The 15,143-nt window shown below is 47.4% G+C and overlaps 1 protein-coding gene across 7 annotated transcripts in view; it reads left to right on the top strand.

The window, feature by feature from the left end:
* The window catches only part of rerea (arginine-glutamic acid dipeptide (RE) repeats a), a 252,759-nt gene extending 237,982 nt beyond the window's left edge, over positions 1-14,777 (top strand). For 4 of the 7 annotated variants that reach the window (XM_045207289.1, XM_045207290.1, XM_045207288.1 and 1 more), the window contains 6 exons: positions 267-1,780; positions 3,143-3,353; positions 4,224-4,947; positions 11,497-11,667; positions 11,810-11,978; positions 12,794-14,777. In XM_045207289.1, coding sequence (XP_045063224.1) covers positions 267-1,780; positions 3,143-3,353; positions 4,224-4,947; positions 11,497-11,667; positions 11,810-11,978; positions 12,794-12,827 — 2,823 coding nt within the window. In that variant the 3' untranslated portion in view covers positions 12,828-14,777. Of the gene's footprint in view, positions 1-266; positions 1,781-3,142; positions 3,354-4,223; positions 4,948-11,496; positions 11,668-11,809; positions 11,979-12,292; positions 12,359-12,793 lie in introns of all 7 variants that reach the window. The other 3 variants (XM_045207293.1, XM_045207292.1, XM_045207291.1) reach the window with 3 other exon arrangements.
* The last annotated feature ends 366 nt before the right edge of the window (positions 14,778-15,143 follow it).

The raw sequence follows: 15,143 nt of genomic DNA, 5'->3' as shown, positions 1-15,143 counted from the left end.
CAAAGCCTCTCGGAGTAGGAGTGCTGATCTAGGACCAGGTTTGCCTTTTAGATCAAAATGAATAAGACAGGAGAGACCTGATCCTAGATCAACACTACTACTCTTGAGACTCTTTAGATACGGGCCCTATATGTTATTACAGTGCTAATACCAAGCCTTTTAGTTCTCGTCATTTGATATTTATTCGCCCCAAGTGTAAGGAGATGTGTTCATGATAACAACCATTGTGGGGTATGGAATTCACGCCTCTCTTCCCTGTTCCGCAGGAGCTGGGTCGGTCCGACTCGCCGTCGGAATGCGAGGGCGAGGGCGAGAGCTCCGACGGGCGTAGCGTCAACGAGGAGTGTAGCAGTGACGCTAAAGACATTGACCAGGACAACCGCAGCTCCTCGCCTTCCATCCCCAGCCCCCGAGACGGGGAGAGCGACTCGGACTCCTCCGCCCAGCAACAGCTGCTCCTACTGCAGAGACAGGAGAGGGAGAGGGAGAGGGTGAGAGAGGGACAGGGGCAGTCACAGCACCCTCCGGTTATCCAGCCCTGTCAGCCAGGGACCTCCGGTGGTCGCTCCACCACCCCTCCATTACAACCCACGTCCTCCTCAGCTCCCTCACTGGTCCCCTCCTCCTCCGCACCCCCCACTTCTCTTCCACTGCCTCTACCGCCTCCCATGCCCCAACAGGCCGGCCCCCTCTCTCTCATCCAATCAGGGGCGTCCCTCCTCCCCCAGAGGCGGCCCTCCCCCTCGCCTCATTCTCCACAGCAGGGGATGTCTCAGGTTCCACCCCTAGGACCGCCAGGCTCCACCCAGTTGCTACCGAGCGCGCTCCACGGCCCGCTACCCCACCCATCATCCATGCCCCACCCACTCCAGACTGGCCCCTCCCACCTACCCCACCCTCACTCCCTGCCCCCTCAAAGCTTCCCATTGGGCCCCCAGTCTCAGGTCCCGCCCTCCCCGCTGCCTCTCAGCCAATCGCAGCAGCCGTCTCACAGGGCCCACACCCCCCCCAGCCAATCATCGTCATCCCAGGGTGGCTTGTCCAATCAGCCGCCTCGCGAGCAGCCCCTACCCCCCGCCCCTTCCATGTCCATGCCCCACATCAAGCCACCTCCCACCACCCCCATCCCCCACATGCCCAACCGCGACCCTCAGTCCCACAAACACGGGCCTCCACACCTCTCAGTGCCCCCCTTCCCCCAGATGCCCTCCAACCTGCCCCCTCCACCTGCCCTCAAGCCCCTCTCCTCCCTGTCCACCCACCACCCTCCCCCTGCCCACCCTCCTCCCCTCCAGCTCATGCCCCAGGGCCCAAGCCAGCAGCTCCAGCCTCCATCGGCCCAGCCCCCTGTCCTCACCCAGTCCCAGAATCTCCCCCCTTCAGAGAGAGAGCGAGGCAGCCAGCACCACCCTACTCCTCCGCCTCCTCTACCCCCCTCCGGACCATCACCGTCCTCCCACCCCAACACACCCCAACAGCCCCCGTTCCCTCCTCACCCCTTCGCCCCCGTCCTGCCCCTCTCCTCCGCTGGCTGCCCTCCCCCCTCCTCCTCTCTACCTCCAGTCCTCCAGCCTCCTCCCTCTTCCTCCTCCTCCATCTCCATGCCCCTCCCAGCCTCCGTCGGCTCCGCCTGCCCAGGTCCCGCCCTCCCACCTGTACACATCAAGGAGGAACCTCTCGACGAATCAGAGGAGCCCGAGAGCCCTCCGCCCCCTCCGCGGAGCCCCTCCCCCGAGCCTACCATCGTCAACACGCCCAGCCATGCCAGCCAGTCAGCACGGTATGACCTGAAGCGAGCGCACACACACACTGTCTGAACACACACACACACACACACACACACTGTCTGAACACACACACACACACACACACACACACACACACACACACACACACACACACACACACACACACACACACACACACACACACTGTCTGAACACACACACACACACACACACACAATTGTCTATTTGAATGTGACTACCTGTTGTGTTTCAGTGGCTCTCAGATCACCAATGAATAGTAATGAGTCTTAATAGAGGGAGAGAGAATCTGTTAATAGAGGTAGAGAGAATCTGTTAAGAGGTAGAGAGAATCTGTTAAGAGGTAGAGAGAATCTGTTAATAGAGGTAGAGAGAATCTGTTAAGAGGTAGAGAGAATCTGTTAAGAGGTAGAGAGAATCTGTTAAGAGGTAGAGAGAATCTGTTAAGAGGGAGAGAGAATCTGTTAAGAGGTAGAGAGAGAATCTGTTAAGAGGGAGAGAGAATCTGTTAAGAGGTAGAGAGAATCTGTTAAGAGGTAGAGAGAATCTGTTAAGAGGTAGAGAGAATCTGTTAAGAGGTAGAGAGAGAATCTGTTAAGAGGTAGAGAGAGAATATGTTAAGAGGTAGAGAGAATCTGTTAAGAGGTAGAGAGAATCTGTTAAGAGGTAGAGAGAATCTGTTAAGAGGTAGAGAGAATCTGTTAAGAGGGAGAGAGAATCTGTTAAGAGGTAGAGAGAATCTGTTAAGAGGTAGAGAGAATCTGTTAAGAGGTAGAGAGAATCTGTTAAGAGGTAGAGAGAATCTGTTAAGAGGTAGAGAGAATCTGTTAAGAGGTAGAGAGAATCTGTTAGAGGTAGAGAGAATCTGTTAGAGGTAGAGAGAATCTGTTAAGAGGTAGAGAGAATCTGTTAAGAGGTAGAGAGAATCTGTTAAGAGGTAGAGAGAATCTGTTAAGAGGTAGAGAGAATGTCATCAGCACAGAGATATGGAGTGGTTAGACTAGAGATACTGTTGAATAATCAGCTAACTTGCCAAAGGCTATTTATTCTCATCAGATATTCAATTACATCCATTTTCTGTTGAATTTGGTCTAAAGACGCAGTCTCTTCGTGGCTTGCCATTGAGATGTATTTAGCACATTTTCTATGCTAATGTTTTTTTGTGATTTACACATTTTAAGAAAATGGGTGTTCATGAAGAATGCTATTGACTCATGAATACAAGTCGTATGAGCCTTATGATAATTGTAGATGTTAGCAAGCTGTGAATCCTGGAATATTTTATGTGTATTTCCATGAAGTGTTGTTAGCTAAACTTTACTTCCTTACTATATATTAATGTGTATTTCCATGTTATTTTCCATTTGTGTGTCTAGGTTCTACAAGCACCTGGACCGGGGTTACAACACGTGTGCTAGAACAGACTTCTACTTCACGCCTCTGGCTGCCTCTAAACTGGCCAAGAAGAGGGCGGAAGCACTGGAGCGGGCCAAGAGGGAGGCAGAACAGAAAGCCCGGGAGGAGAAGGAGAGGGAGAAGGAACGGGAGAGGGAACGGGAAAGAGAGAAGGAACAGGAGAGAGCGGCGGTGAGTGTTCGGTCTAGTTTGTCTCTTGCTTAACTTCACACTGCGAAAAGAAAACACATTCTGTTCTAAAACATCCTACATGTTTCTCATTCCCACTGGAGTATTCCTTTAACCTTTCCCTTACAACCTGTTATAACCTCCTTATAACCTGTTACAACCTATTATAACCTCTTTATAAACTGTTCCACGCTTACAACCTATTGTAACCTCCTTACAACCTGTTACAACCACCTTACAACCTATTATAACGTCCTTATAACATGTTCCAAGCTTACAACTTATTATAACCGTATGACCTGTTACAACCTATTATAACCTCCTTATAACCTGTTACAACCTATTATAACCTCCTTATAACCTGTTACAACCTATTATAACCTTATGACCTGTTATAACATAATCTGTTACAACCTATTATAATATTTTTATAATATGTTACAACCTATTATAACCTCCTTATAACCTGTTACAACCGCCTTAAAACCGATTATAACCGTATGACCTGTTTCAACCTATTATAACCGCTGTATAACCTGTTACAACCACCTTACAACATATTATAACCTCCTTATAACTTGTTACAACCTATTATAACCTCCTCATAACCTGTTACAACCTATTATAACCTCCTCATAACCTGTTACAACCTATTATAACCTCCTCATAACCTGTTACAACCTATTATAACCTCCTCATAACCTGTTACAACCTATTATAACTTCCTTAACCTGTTACAACCTATTATAACTTCCTTAACCTGTTACAACCACCTTACAACCTATACCCTTCTTACATGTTATGCCCTCTTTATAACATGTTATAACCTCCCTGTGTGTGTGTGTGACGTCTCCACATATCTATTTGTTACAGAAAGCCTCCAGTTCGTGTCACGACGGCCGTATGGGCGACTCCCAGATGGTTGGCTCCGCCCACATGCGTCCTCCCTTCGACGGCCCCCCCACCTCCATCGCCGCGGTGCCCCCTTACATCGGCCCCGACACGCCCGCCCTGCGCACCCTCAGCGAGTATGCCCGCCCTCACGTCATGTCCCCAACCAATAGGAACCACCCCTTCTTCGTCTCCCTCAACCCCAACGACCCCCTGATGGCCTATCACATGCCTGGCCTCTACAACGCCGACCCGGGCATGCGGGAGCGCGAGCTGCGGGAGCGGGAGATGAGAGAGAGAGAGATGAGGGAGAGGGAGCTGAGAGAGAGGATGAAGCCTGGGTTCGAACACAAACCCCCGGAGTTAGAAGGCATGCACCCCTCGGCTAACCCCATGGAGCACTTCGCCCGGCATGGCGCCATCTCCTTACCCCCCATGGCGGGACCACACCCCTTCGCCTCCTTCCACCACGGCCTCAACCCCCTGGAGAGGGAGCGTTTGGCGCTGGCTGCGGGACCCCAGCTCAGACCGGACATGAGCTACCCGGAGCGGCTGGCGGCGGAGAGGCTGCATGCTGAGAGGATGGCGGCGGTGGCTAACGACCCTATCGCCAGGCTTCAGATGTTCAACATCACGCCTCATCATCACCAGCACTCCCACATCCACTCACACCTACACCTGCACCAGCAGGACTCGCTGCACCAAGGTGACACGCCTGGCCATACATAAACATTATTACTAGATTAAGATCAAGTTCAAGTTTATTTGCCACTTCTAGTGAAGCATTTATATCAATATAATACTGATTAAAACAATACTGTAAGCAAATATGGCAATATATACAGTGCATTCGGAAAGTATTCAGACCCCTTGACTTTTCCCACATTTTGTTACGTTACAGCCTTATACTAAAATGGATTCCAAAAAAAAATCCTCATAAATCTTCACACTATACCCCATAATGACAAAGCAAAAACAGGTTTTTATAAAAAATTTTACACATGTTTTCAAAATACAAAACTGAAATATCACATTTACATAAGTATTCAGACCCTTTCCTCAGTACTTTGTTGAAGCACCTTTGGCAGCGACTACAGCCTTGAGTCTTCTTGGGTATGACGCTACAAGCTTGGCACACCTGTATTTGGGGAGTTTCTCCCATTCCTCTCTGCAGACCCTCTCAAGCTCTGTCAGGTTGGATGGGGAGCGTCGCTGCACAGCTATTTTCAGGTCTCTCCAGAGATGTTTGATCGGGTTCAAGTCCGGGCTCTGGCTGGGCCACTCAAGGACATTCAGAGACTCGTCCCGAAGCAACTCCTGCGTTGTCTTGGCTGTGTGCATAGGGTCGTGGTCCTGTTGGAAAGTGAACCTTCACCCCAGTCTGAGGTCCTGAGTGCTCTGGATCCTGACTAGTCTCCCAGTCCCTGCCGCTGTAAAACATCCCCACAGCATGATGCTGCCACCACCATGCTTCACCGTAGGGATGGTGCCAGGTTTCCTACAGATGTGACATTCAGGCCAAAGAATTCAATCTTGGTTTCATCAAACCAGAGAATCTTGTTTCTCATGATCTGAGAGTCCTTTAGGTGCATTTTGGCAAACTCCAAGCGGGCTCTCATGTGCCTTTTACTGAGGAGTGGCTTCTGTCTGGCCACTCTACCATAAAGGCCTGATTGGTGGAGTGCTGCAGAGATGATTGTCCTTCTGGAAGGTTCTCCCATCTCCACAGAGGAACTCTGGAGCTCTGTCAGAGTGACCATCGGATTCTTGGTCACCTCCCTGACCAAGGCCCTTCTCCCCCGATTGCTCAGTTTGGCCGGGTGGCCAACTCTAGGAAGAGTCTTGGTGGTTCCAAACATCTTCCATTTAAGAATGATGGATGCCACTGTGTTCTTAGGGACCTTCAATGCTGTAGAAACGTTTTGGTACCCTTCCCCAGATCTGTGCCTCGACACAATCCTGTCTCGGAGCTCTACGGACAATTCCTTCGACCTCATGGCTTGGTTTTTGCTCTGACATGCACTGTCAACTGTGGGACCTGTGTGTGCCTTTCCAAATAATGTCCAATCAATTGAATTGACCACAGGTGGACTCCAATCAAGTTGTAGAAACATCTCAAGGATGATCAATGGAAACAGGATGCACCTGAGCTCAATTTTGAGTCTCATAACAAAGGGTCTGAAACATTTCTAAAAACCTGTTTTCGCTTTGTCATTATGGGGTATTGTGTGTAGATTGATGAGTAAATGTTTTTATTTAATCCATTTTAGAATAAGGCTGTAACGTAACAAAATGTGGAAAAAGTCAAGGGGTCTGAATACTTTCCGAATGCAATGTACATATTACAATATAATATGATTGCATGTACAGTATGTCACATATTGGGTGTTAGGTTACTACTATCTGGGTGATAGTGTAACCGGTGTGATGGCTAGCTAGTTAGCGGTGCGCGCAAGTAGCGTTTCAATCGATGACGTCACTCGCTCTGAGACCTTGAAGTAGTTGTTTCCCTTGCTCTGCAAGGGCCGCGGCTTTTGTGGAGTGACGGGTAACGGTGTTTCGAGGGTGACTGTTGTCGATGTGTGCAAAGGGTCCCTGGTTCAAGCCCAGGTCGGGGCGAGGAGAGGGACGGAAGCAACACTGTTACATTGATGCTGTTGACCCGGTGTTACTGCTATCTGGGTGTTACTGCTATCTGGGTGTTACTGCTATCTGGGTGTTACTGCTATCTGGGTGTTAGGTTACTGCTATCTGGGTGTTACTGCTATCTGGGTGTTAGGTTACTACTATCTGGGTGTTAGGTTACTGCTATCTGGGTGTTACTACTATCTGGGTGTTAGGTTACTACTATCTGGGTGTTAGGTTACTGCTATCTGGGTGTTACTACTATCTGGGTGTTAGGTTACTGCTATCTGGGTGTTAGGTTACTGCTATCTGGGTGTTACTGCTATCTGGGTGTTAGGTTACTACTATCTGGGTGTTAGGTTACTGCTATCTGGGTGTTACTACTATCTGGGTGTTAGGTTACTACTATCTGGGTGTTAGGTTACTGCTATCTGGGTGTTACTACTATCTGGGTGTTAGGTTACTGCTATCTGGGTGTTAGGTTACTGCTATCTGGGTGTTACTACTATCTGGGTGTTAGGTTACTGCTATCTGGGTGTTAGGTTACTGCTATCTGGGTGTTACTGCTATCTGGGTGTTAGGTTACTACTATCTGGGTGTTAGGTTACTGCTATCTGGGTGTTACTACTATCTGGGTGTTAGGTTACTACTATCTGGGTGTTAGGTTACTGCTATCTGGGTGTTACTACTATCTGGGTGTTAGGTTACTGCTATCTGGGTGTTAGGTTACTGCTATCTGGGTGTTACTGCTATCTGGGTGTTAGGTTACTGCTATCTGGGTGTTACTGCTATCTGGGTGTTAGGTTACTGCTATCTGGGTGTTACTACTATCTGGGTGTTAGGTTACTGCTATCTGGGTGTTAGGTTACTGCTATCTGGGTGTTACTGCTATCTGGGTGTTAGGTTACTGCTATCTGGGTGTTACTGCTATCTGGGTGTTAGGTTACTACTATCTGGGTGTTAGGTTACTGCTATCTGGGTGTTACTACTATCTGGGTGTTAGGTTACTACTATCTGGGTGTTAGGTTACTGCTATCTGGGTGTTACTACTATCTGGGTGTTAGGTTACTGCTATCTGGGTGTTAGGTTACTGCTATCTGGGTGTTACTGCTATCTGGGTGTTAGGTTACTGCTATCTGGGTGTTACTGCTATCTGGGTGTTAGGTTACTGCTATCTGGGTGTTACTGCTATCTGGGTGTTAGGTTACTGCTATCTGGGTGTTACTACTGCTATCTGGGTGTTAGGTTACTGCTATCTGGGTGTTAGGTTACTGCTATCTGGGTGTTACTGCTATCTGGGTGTTAGGTTACTACTATCTGGGTGTTAGGTTACTGCTATCTGGGTGTTACTACTATCTGGGTGTTAGGTTACTGCTATCTGGGTGTTACTGCTATCTGGGTGTTAGGTTACTGCTATCTGGGTGTTAGGTTACTGCTATCTGGGTGTTACTGCTATCTGGGTGTTAGGTTACTACTATCTGGGTGTTAGGTTACTGCTATCTGGGTGTTACTACTATCTGGGTGTTAGGTTACTGCTATCTGGGTGTTAGGTTACTACTATCTGGGTGTTACTGCTATCTGGGTGTTAGGTTACTACTATCTGGGTGTTAGGTTACTGCTATCTAGGTGTTAGGTTACTACTATCTGGGTGTTAGGTTACTACTATCTGGGTGTTAGGTTACTGCTATCTGGGTGTTAGGTTACTGCTATCTGGGTGTTAGGTTACTGCTATCTGGGTGTTAGGTTACTGCTATCTGGGTGTTAGGTTACTGCTATCTGGGTGTTAGGTTACTGCTATCTGGGTGTTAGGTTACTGCTATCTGGGTGTTGGTTACTGCTATCTGGGTGTTAGGTTACTACTATCTGGGTGTTAGGTTACTGCTATCTGGGTGTTACTACTATCTGGGTGTTAGGTTACTACTATCTGGGTGTTAGGTTACTGCTATCTGGGTGTTAGGTTACTGCTATCTGGGTGTTAGGTTACTGCTATCTGGGTGTTACTGCTATCTGGGTGTTAGGTTACTGCTATCTGGGTGTTAGGTTACTGCTATCTGGGTGTTACTACTATCTGGGTGTTAGGTTACTGCTATCTGGGTGTTAGGTTACTGCTATCTGGGTGTTACTGCTATCTGGGTGTTAGGTTACTGCTATCTGGGTGTTACTGCTATCTGGGTGTTAGGTTACTACTATCTGGGTGTTAGGTTACTGCTATCTGGGTGTTACTACTATCTGGGTGTTAGGTTACTGCTATCTGGGTGTTACTACTATCTGGGTGTTAGGTTACTGCTATCTGGGTGTTAGGTTACTGCTATCTGGGTGTTACTGCTATCTGGGTGTTAGGTTACTGCTATCTGGGTGTTACTGCTATCTGGGTGTTAGGTTACTGCTATCTGGGTGTTACTGCTATCTGGGTGTTAGGTTACTGCTATCTGGGTGTTAGGTTACTGCTATCTGGGTGTTAGGTTACTGCTATCTGGGTGTTACTGCTATCTGGGTGTTAGGTTACTGCTATCTGGGTGTTAGGTTACTGCTATCTGGGTGTTACTGCTATCTGGGTGTTAGGTTACTACTATCTGGGTGTTAGGTTACTGCTATCTGGGTGTTACTACTATCTGGGTGTTAGGTTACTGCTATCTGGGTGTTACTGCTATCTGGGTGTTAGGTTACTGCTATCTGGGTGTTAGGTTACTGCTATCTGGGTGTTACTGCTATCTGGGTGTTAGGTTACTACTATCTGGGTGTTAGGTTACTGCTATCTGGGTGTTACTACTATCTGGGTGTTAGGTTACTGCTATCTGGGTGTTAGGTTACTACTATCTGGGTGTTACTGCTATCTGGGTGTTAGGTTACTACTATCTGGGTGTTAGGTTACTGCTATCTAGGTGTTAGGTTACTACTATCTGGGTGTTAGGTTACTACTATCTGGGTGTTAGGTTACTGCTATCTGGGTGTTAGGTTACTGCTATCTGGGTGTTAGGTTACTGCTATCTGGGTGTTAGGTTACTGCTATCTGGGTGTTAGGTTACTGCTATCTGGGTGTTAGGTTACTACTATCTGGGTGTTAGGTTACTGCTATCTGGGTGTTAGGTTACTGCTATCTGGGTGTTAGGTTACTGCTATCTGGGTGTTAGGTTACTGCTATCTGGGTGTTAGGTTACTGCTATCTGGGTGTTAGGTTACTGCTATCTGGGTGTTAGGTTACTGCTATCTGGGTGTTACTGCTATCTGGGTGTTAGGTTACTGCTATCTGGGTGTTACTGCTATCTGGGTGTTAGGTTACTGCTATCTGGGTGTTAGGTTACTGCTATCTGGGTGTTACTGCTATCTGGGTGTTAGGTTACTACTATCTGGGTGTTAGGTTACTGCTATCTGGGTGTTACTGCTATCTGGGTGGTAGGTTACTACTATCTGGGTGTTAGGTTACTGCTATCTGGGTGTTAGGTTACTGCTATCTGGGTGTTAGGTTACTGCTATCTGGGTGTTAGGTTACTACTATCTGGGTGTTAGGTTACTGCTATCTGGGTGTTAGGTTACTGCTATCTGGGTGTTAGGTTACTGCTATCTGGGTGTTAGGTTACTACTATCTGGGTGTTAGGTTACTGCTATCTGGGTGTTACTGCTATCTGGGTGTTAGGTTACTACTATCTGGGTGTTAGGTTACTGCTATCTGGGTGTTAGGTTACTACTATCTGGGTGTTAGGTTACTACTATCTGGGTGTTACTGCTATCTGGGTGTTAGGTTACTGCTATCTGGGTGTTAGGTTACTGCTATCTGGGTGTTAGGTTACTACTATCTGGGTGTTAGGTTACTGCTATCTGGGTGTTAGGTTACTGCTATCTGGGTGTTACTGCTATCTGGGTGTTAGGTTACTACTATCTGGGTGTTAGGTTACTGCTATCTGGGTGTTAGGTTACTACTATCTGGGTGTTAGGTTACTGCTATCTGGGTGTTAGGTTACTGCTATCTGGGTGTTAGGTTACTGCTATCTGGGTGTTAGGTTACTACTATCTGGGTGTTAGGTTACTGCTATCTGGGTGTTAGGTTACTGCTATCTGGGTGTTAGGTTACTGCTATCTGGGTGTTAGGTTACTGCTATCTGGGTGTTAGGTTACTGCTATCTGGGTGTTAGGTTACTACTATCTGGGTGTTAGGTTACTGCTATCTGGGTGTTAGGTTACTGCTATCTGGGTGTTACTGCTATCTGGGTGTTACTGCTATCTGGGTGTTACTACTATCTGGGTGTTAGGTTACTGCTATCTGGGTGTTAGGTTACTGCAGTGGCATGCAGTGACTGTATTGTATTATGATGAACTGTAAATACTGTATATCAGTGTACTAGGATGTATTATGATGTACTGTATATCAGTGTATTATGATGTACTGTATATCAGTGTATTATGATGTACTGTATATCAGTGTATTATGATGTACTGTATATCAGTGTATTATGATGTACTATATATCAGTGTATTATGATGTACTGTATATCAGTGTATTAAGATGTACTGTATATCAGTGTATTATGATGTACTGTATATCAGTGAATTATGATGTACTGTATATCAGTGTATTAAGATGTATCGTGATGAACTGAGTAACCTGACCATATGGCGTTCTGACTCTGTGCAGGTGGTGGTGAATGTCTTGTGTGTCCTCCCGGTTCGGGGGGGCACCCCCTCGTAGACCCTCTGGCAGGAGGCCCCCACCTCGCCCGCTTCCCCTACCCGCACGGCGCAATCCCCAACCCCCTCCTGGGACAGAACCCACACGAACATGAGATGCTGCGACACCCTGTCTTCGGTAAAAACACCCAACACCTTTCGATCAACAACACAGATCTCAATCTAGATCATATCGATATCAGACCTTGGCCTGATCCTGTTGCGTTCCTCTATTTGTAGTCAAGCCAAATGGCCTGATCCTGTTGCGTTCCTCTCTCCAGGTACTCCGTACCCCCGGGACCTCCCTCCCCAGATGTCTGCAGCCCACCAGCTCCAGGCCATGCATGCTCAGTCTGCAGAGATGCAGCGGCTAGCTATGGAGCAGCAGTGGCTACATGGACACCACCACATGCACGGGGGCCCGCTGCCTGGACAGGAGGATTATTACAGGTCAGAGATGAGACACACTCACTGAAATACACACACACACACACACTTGAAAACTCACACTGAAACACACACACACACACACTTAACCATTTACACACACTCTCACACATTCACATTTCAACACATTCATTACACACACTGACAGAAGAGGAAAAGACTGCCCTAGACAGCATCAGTCCAGAGATGGGCTTTAAAATAAGAACAATTACATCAAATTACAAAACAAATATTAATCATAACATAAAATGGTTCATCTGTGGTTATAAATTCTGTTGCTAATTTAAAAAGATTTTCATTTGTGTGATTTCTGTAAGATCATGCAGACGTTTCAAGTGATCTCGAGTTCCAGAAATTGACTCCTTTTACAGAAAAACCTGATGGCAAGTGATGTTTTACCTTAAGAATTAACTCTGCACTTTGCATTTTCAGAGTATGTGACCCTGTAGGGTCTATATATAGACTGAATGTAGTCACTTTTTTATATATAGGGTTGGGAGCAAGTCTGTATTAACATTTAAGTTTCGCATTGGACAAATATACAGACATTTTACAAATTTGACATATTACGTTTCTTTGCAATTTTACTGATGTGGTGAATTCTAAAATTGGTAAATGCACACTTGTACAAGGATTGCAGCGGCTTTGTTCCAGATTCTCCAGCTTGCGACCAACTTGTAATACAACACCACCTGTGAAAATATCATAGTGTGTGTATATAAACGTCGGTAGTGGTGCTGGGGCTTTCTGTTATATTTCCAGATGATAAGAGTGGGGATGCTGACGTACGTTTGTTTGTTTGTTTGTTTGTGTTTTAGCCGGCTGAAGAAGGAAAGCGACAAGCAACTGTAACCGACCAATAGGGACGCAGGAAGTTGCCTAGGACACAGGAAGTACACACGCGGGAACAGGAAGTAGTTACAGAGCAGTCTGTCTGTCAGTCAGAGGAACTCGATCCTCCGAACATTTCCCGTTACGAAGAACAACAGAAATTGAAGAACATTGAGAGACTTTGTTTGGTGTAACTATAGCCTTCAAGTAGTGACAACGACCTCGAGACTGATTGTGACTTTCCTGCATGAAAACGACTCTAAAGCGTCCACAACGTGTTTTGTAGGCAGCACACTTTGTCACTGTGCTAGTGGATGGAAAGGAAAGAGACTAGGAAGTGACGGTCCAGACATTATATCCACGGAAAGATTTAAAAACAAAGTGCTATCTTATTTTAATACATTGTTGGAGGTTTTCATCATTTGAACGAAAAGCTGCAGCATGGCATTTTTGAGTCTGTAAATAGTATATATATATACATATAATTATTATAATTATTATTATTGTTGTTACTAGGCGTGGACTCAAGTCATTTCTAAACCTCCAATATAGTACTGTGTTCTGAAGCATTAAGCCTTGTTTTAACGGGGGGGTGATGTGGGATACCTCAGAGAGAGCTGTGTAGCCCCAGACTCTCACACACACGACTGTCCCATCCATCTCCTTTCATTATACACCCCTTGACAAGCACTATATTGTCAGACAGAATGCCTGAACTTACTGGGTTGAGTTAATGATTCGAGACACTTGGAAGAGGAGTGACTGTATCTCAGAGTCACTGAGTCTTCTATGGATCAGCATATGCCCCTGTCCTGTCCTCTACAAGACCCCGATGCAGACACCATCAATTGCACTCAAAGGAAGACTAGATGGAATCCCTCTGCGCTTTTAATTGGTTTTGACACTCTTACTCGACATCAGTATTGATTCAATATAATTAAAGAAACATTTTAAGTTTAGGTCGATTTTAAAACCTGTTTCACGTTTTCTTTTACAATGTTTTAAATTGTCTTTGACAACAAAAAAAAAATTGTATCGTTCGTGTCTTTAAACTACACTGAGGTCCCAACAACTGTTCTGTTCTGTTCTGACTGGTTGAGTGGAGTTATACAAGGGTGCTAGAGGAAACTGAAGGTGGTGGTGGTGGTGGTGATGAAGCTGGTTTCCTCCCTCCTCTACTTGTTCAAGTGTGGCTGCTACAGCAAGGCTTCTCTAGCCTGGTATGTTTGTGCTGTCTTGACAACTCCTAGGGACCAGGCTAGGGGTTCTCCTCCACCGGCTTCTCCTCCATGAGGTGATCCTGGTATTATGTGTGCTGTGCTGCCATATTCACTGTGACTTAACGAGGCCTAACTATATGGGAGGAGGTGGGTGGGTCCAGTGCTGGGACCAGACACTAACTAACAGGCCTAACTATATGGGAGGAGGTGGGTGGGTCCAATGCTGGGACCAGACACTAACTAACAGGCCTAACTATATGGGAGGAGGTGGGTGGGTCCAATGCTGGGACCAGACTCTAGACAGTGGAGCTGTAATGGTGGTGGTCCTGTTCCCTTCAGGCTCTCGCTGCTCAGCCTTCCCCTCAGCCTGCACAGCTTCTCCTGGCCTCCCCTTCAAGGCCAGGGGTGGTTCGTGTACTGTACGCCATGCCATTGACTGTTCTGTTCAGTTCACCTGACTGTCATACCAGTGTACTGGCTGTTAGCCCTAACCCTGCCTATGTTAGCCCATGTTTGAGTTCCTTCTACTCCGTCTCTGGTCCGTCTCTGGTCCGTCCACCACGAGCATGTGCTATGTTTGTCTCCGTCTCTGTATCGGTTTGTTTGTCTGTCTGTTCCATGCACATTTGCTCATCTCATGTCTGCCTCCTCCTCTTTCTGACACCACCCTCCTCTTTCTGACACCCTCCCCCTCCTCCTGTCTAACACCACCCTCCTCCTCCTGTCTGACACCACCACCCCCTGCCTCCTCCTGTCTGACACCACCACCCTCCTCCTCCTCCTGTCTGACACCACCACCCTCCTCCTCCTCCTGTCTGACACCACCACCCTCCTCCTCCTGTCTGACACCACCACCCTCCTCCTCCTCCTGTCTGACACCACCACCCTCCTCCTCCTCCTGTCTGACACCACCACCCTCCTCCTCCTCCTGTCTGACACCACCCCCCTCCTCCTCCTGTCTGACACCACCACCCTCCTCCTCCTCCTGTCTGACACCACCACCCTCCTCCTCCTCCTGTCTGACACCACCACCCTCCTCCTCCTCCTGTCTGACACCACCACCCTCCTCCTCCTGTCTGACACCACCACCACCCTCCTCCTCCTGTCTGACACCACC

The sequence above is a fragment of the Coregonus clupeaformis genome, chromosome 24 (assembly GCF_020615455.1).
Source record: "Coregonus clupeaformis isolate EN_2021a chromosome 24, ASM2061545v1, whole genome shotgun sequence".
Classification (NCBI taxonomy): Eukaryota; Metazoa; Chordata; class Actinopteri; order Salmoniformes; family Salmonidae; genus Coregonus; species Coregonus clupeaformis.
Note: the sequence above shows the minus strand (reverse complement) of the source record. Positions and strands in the feature narration are given on the sequence as shown.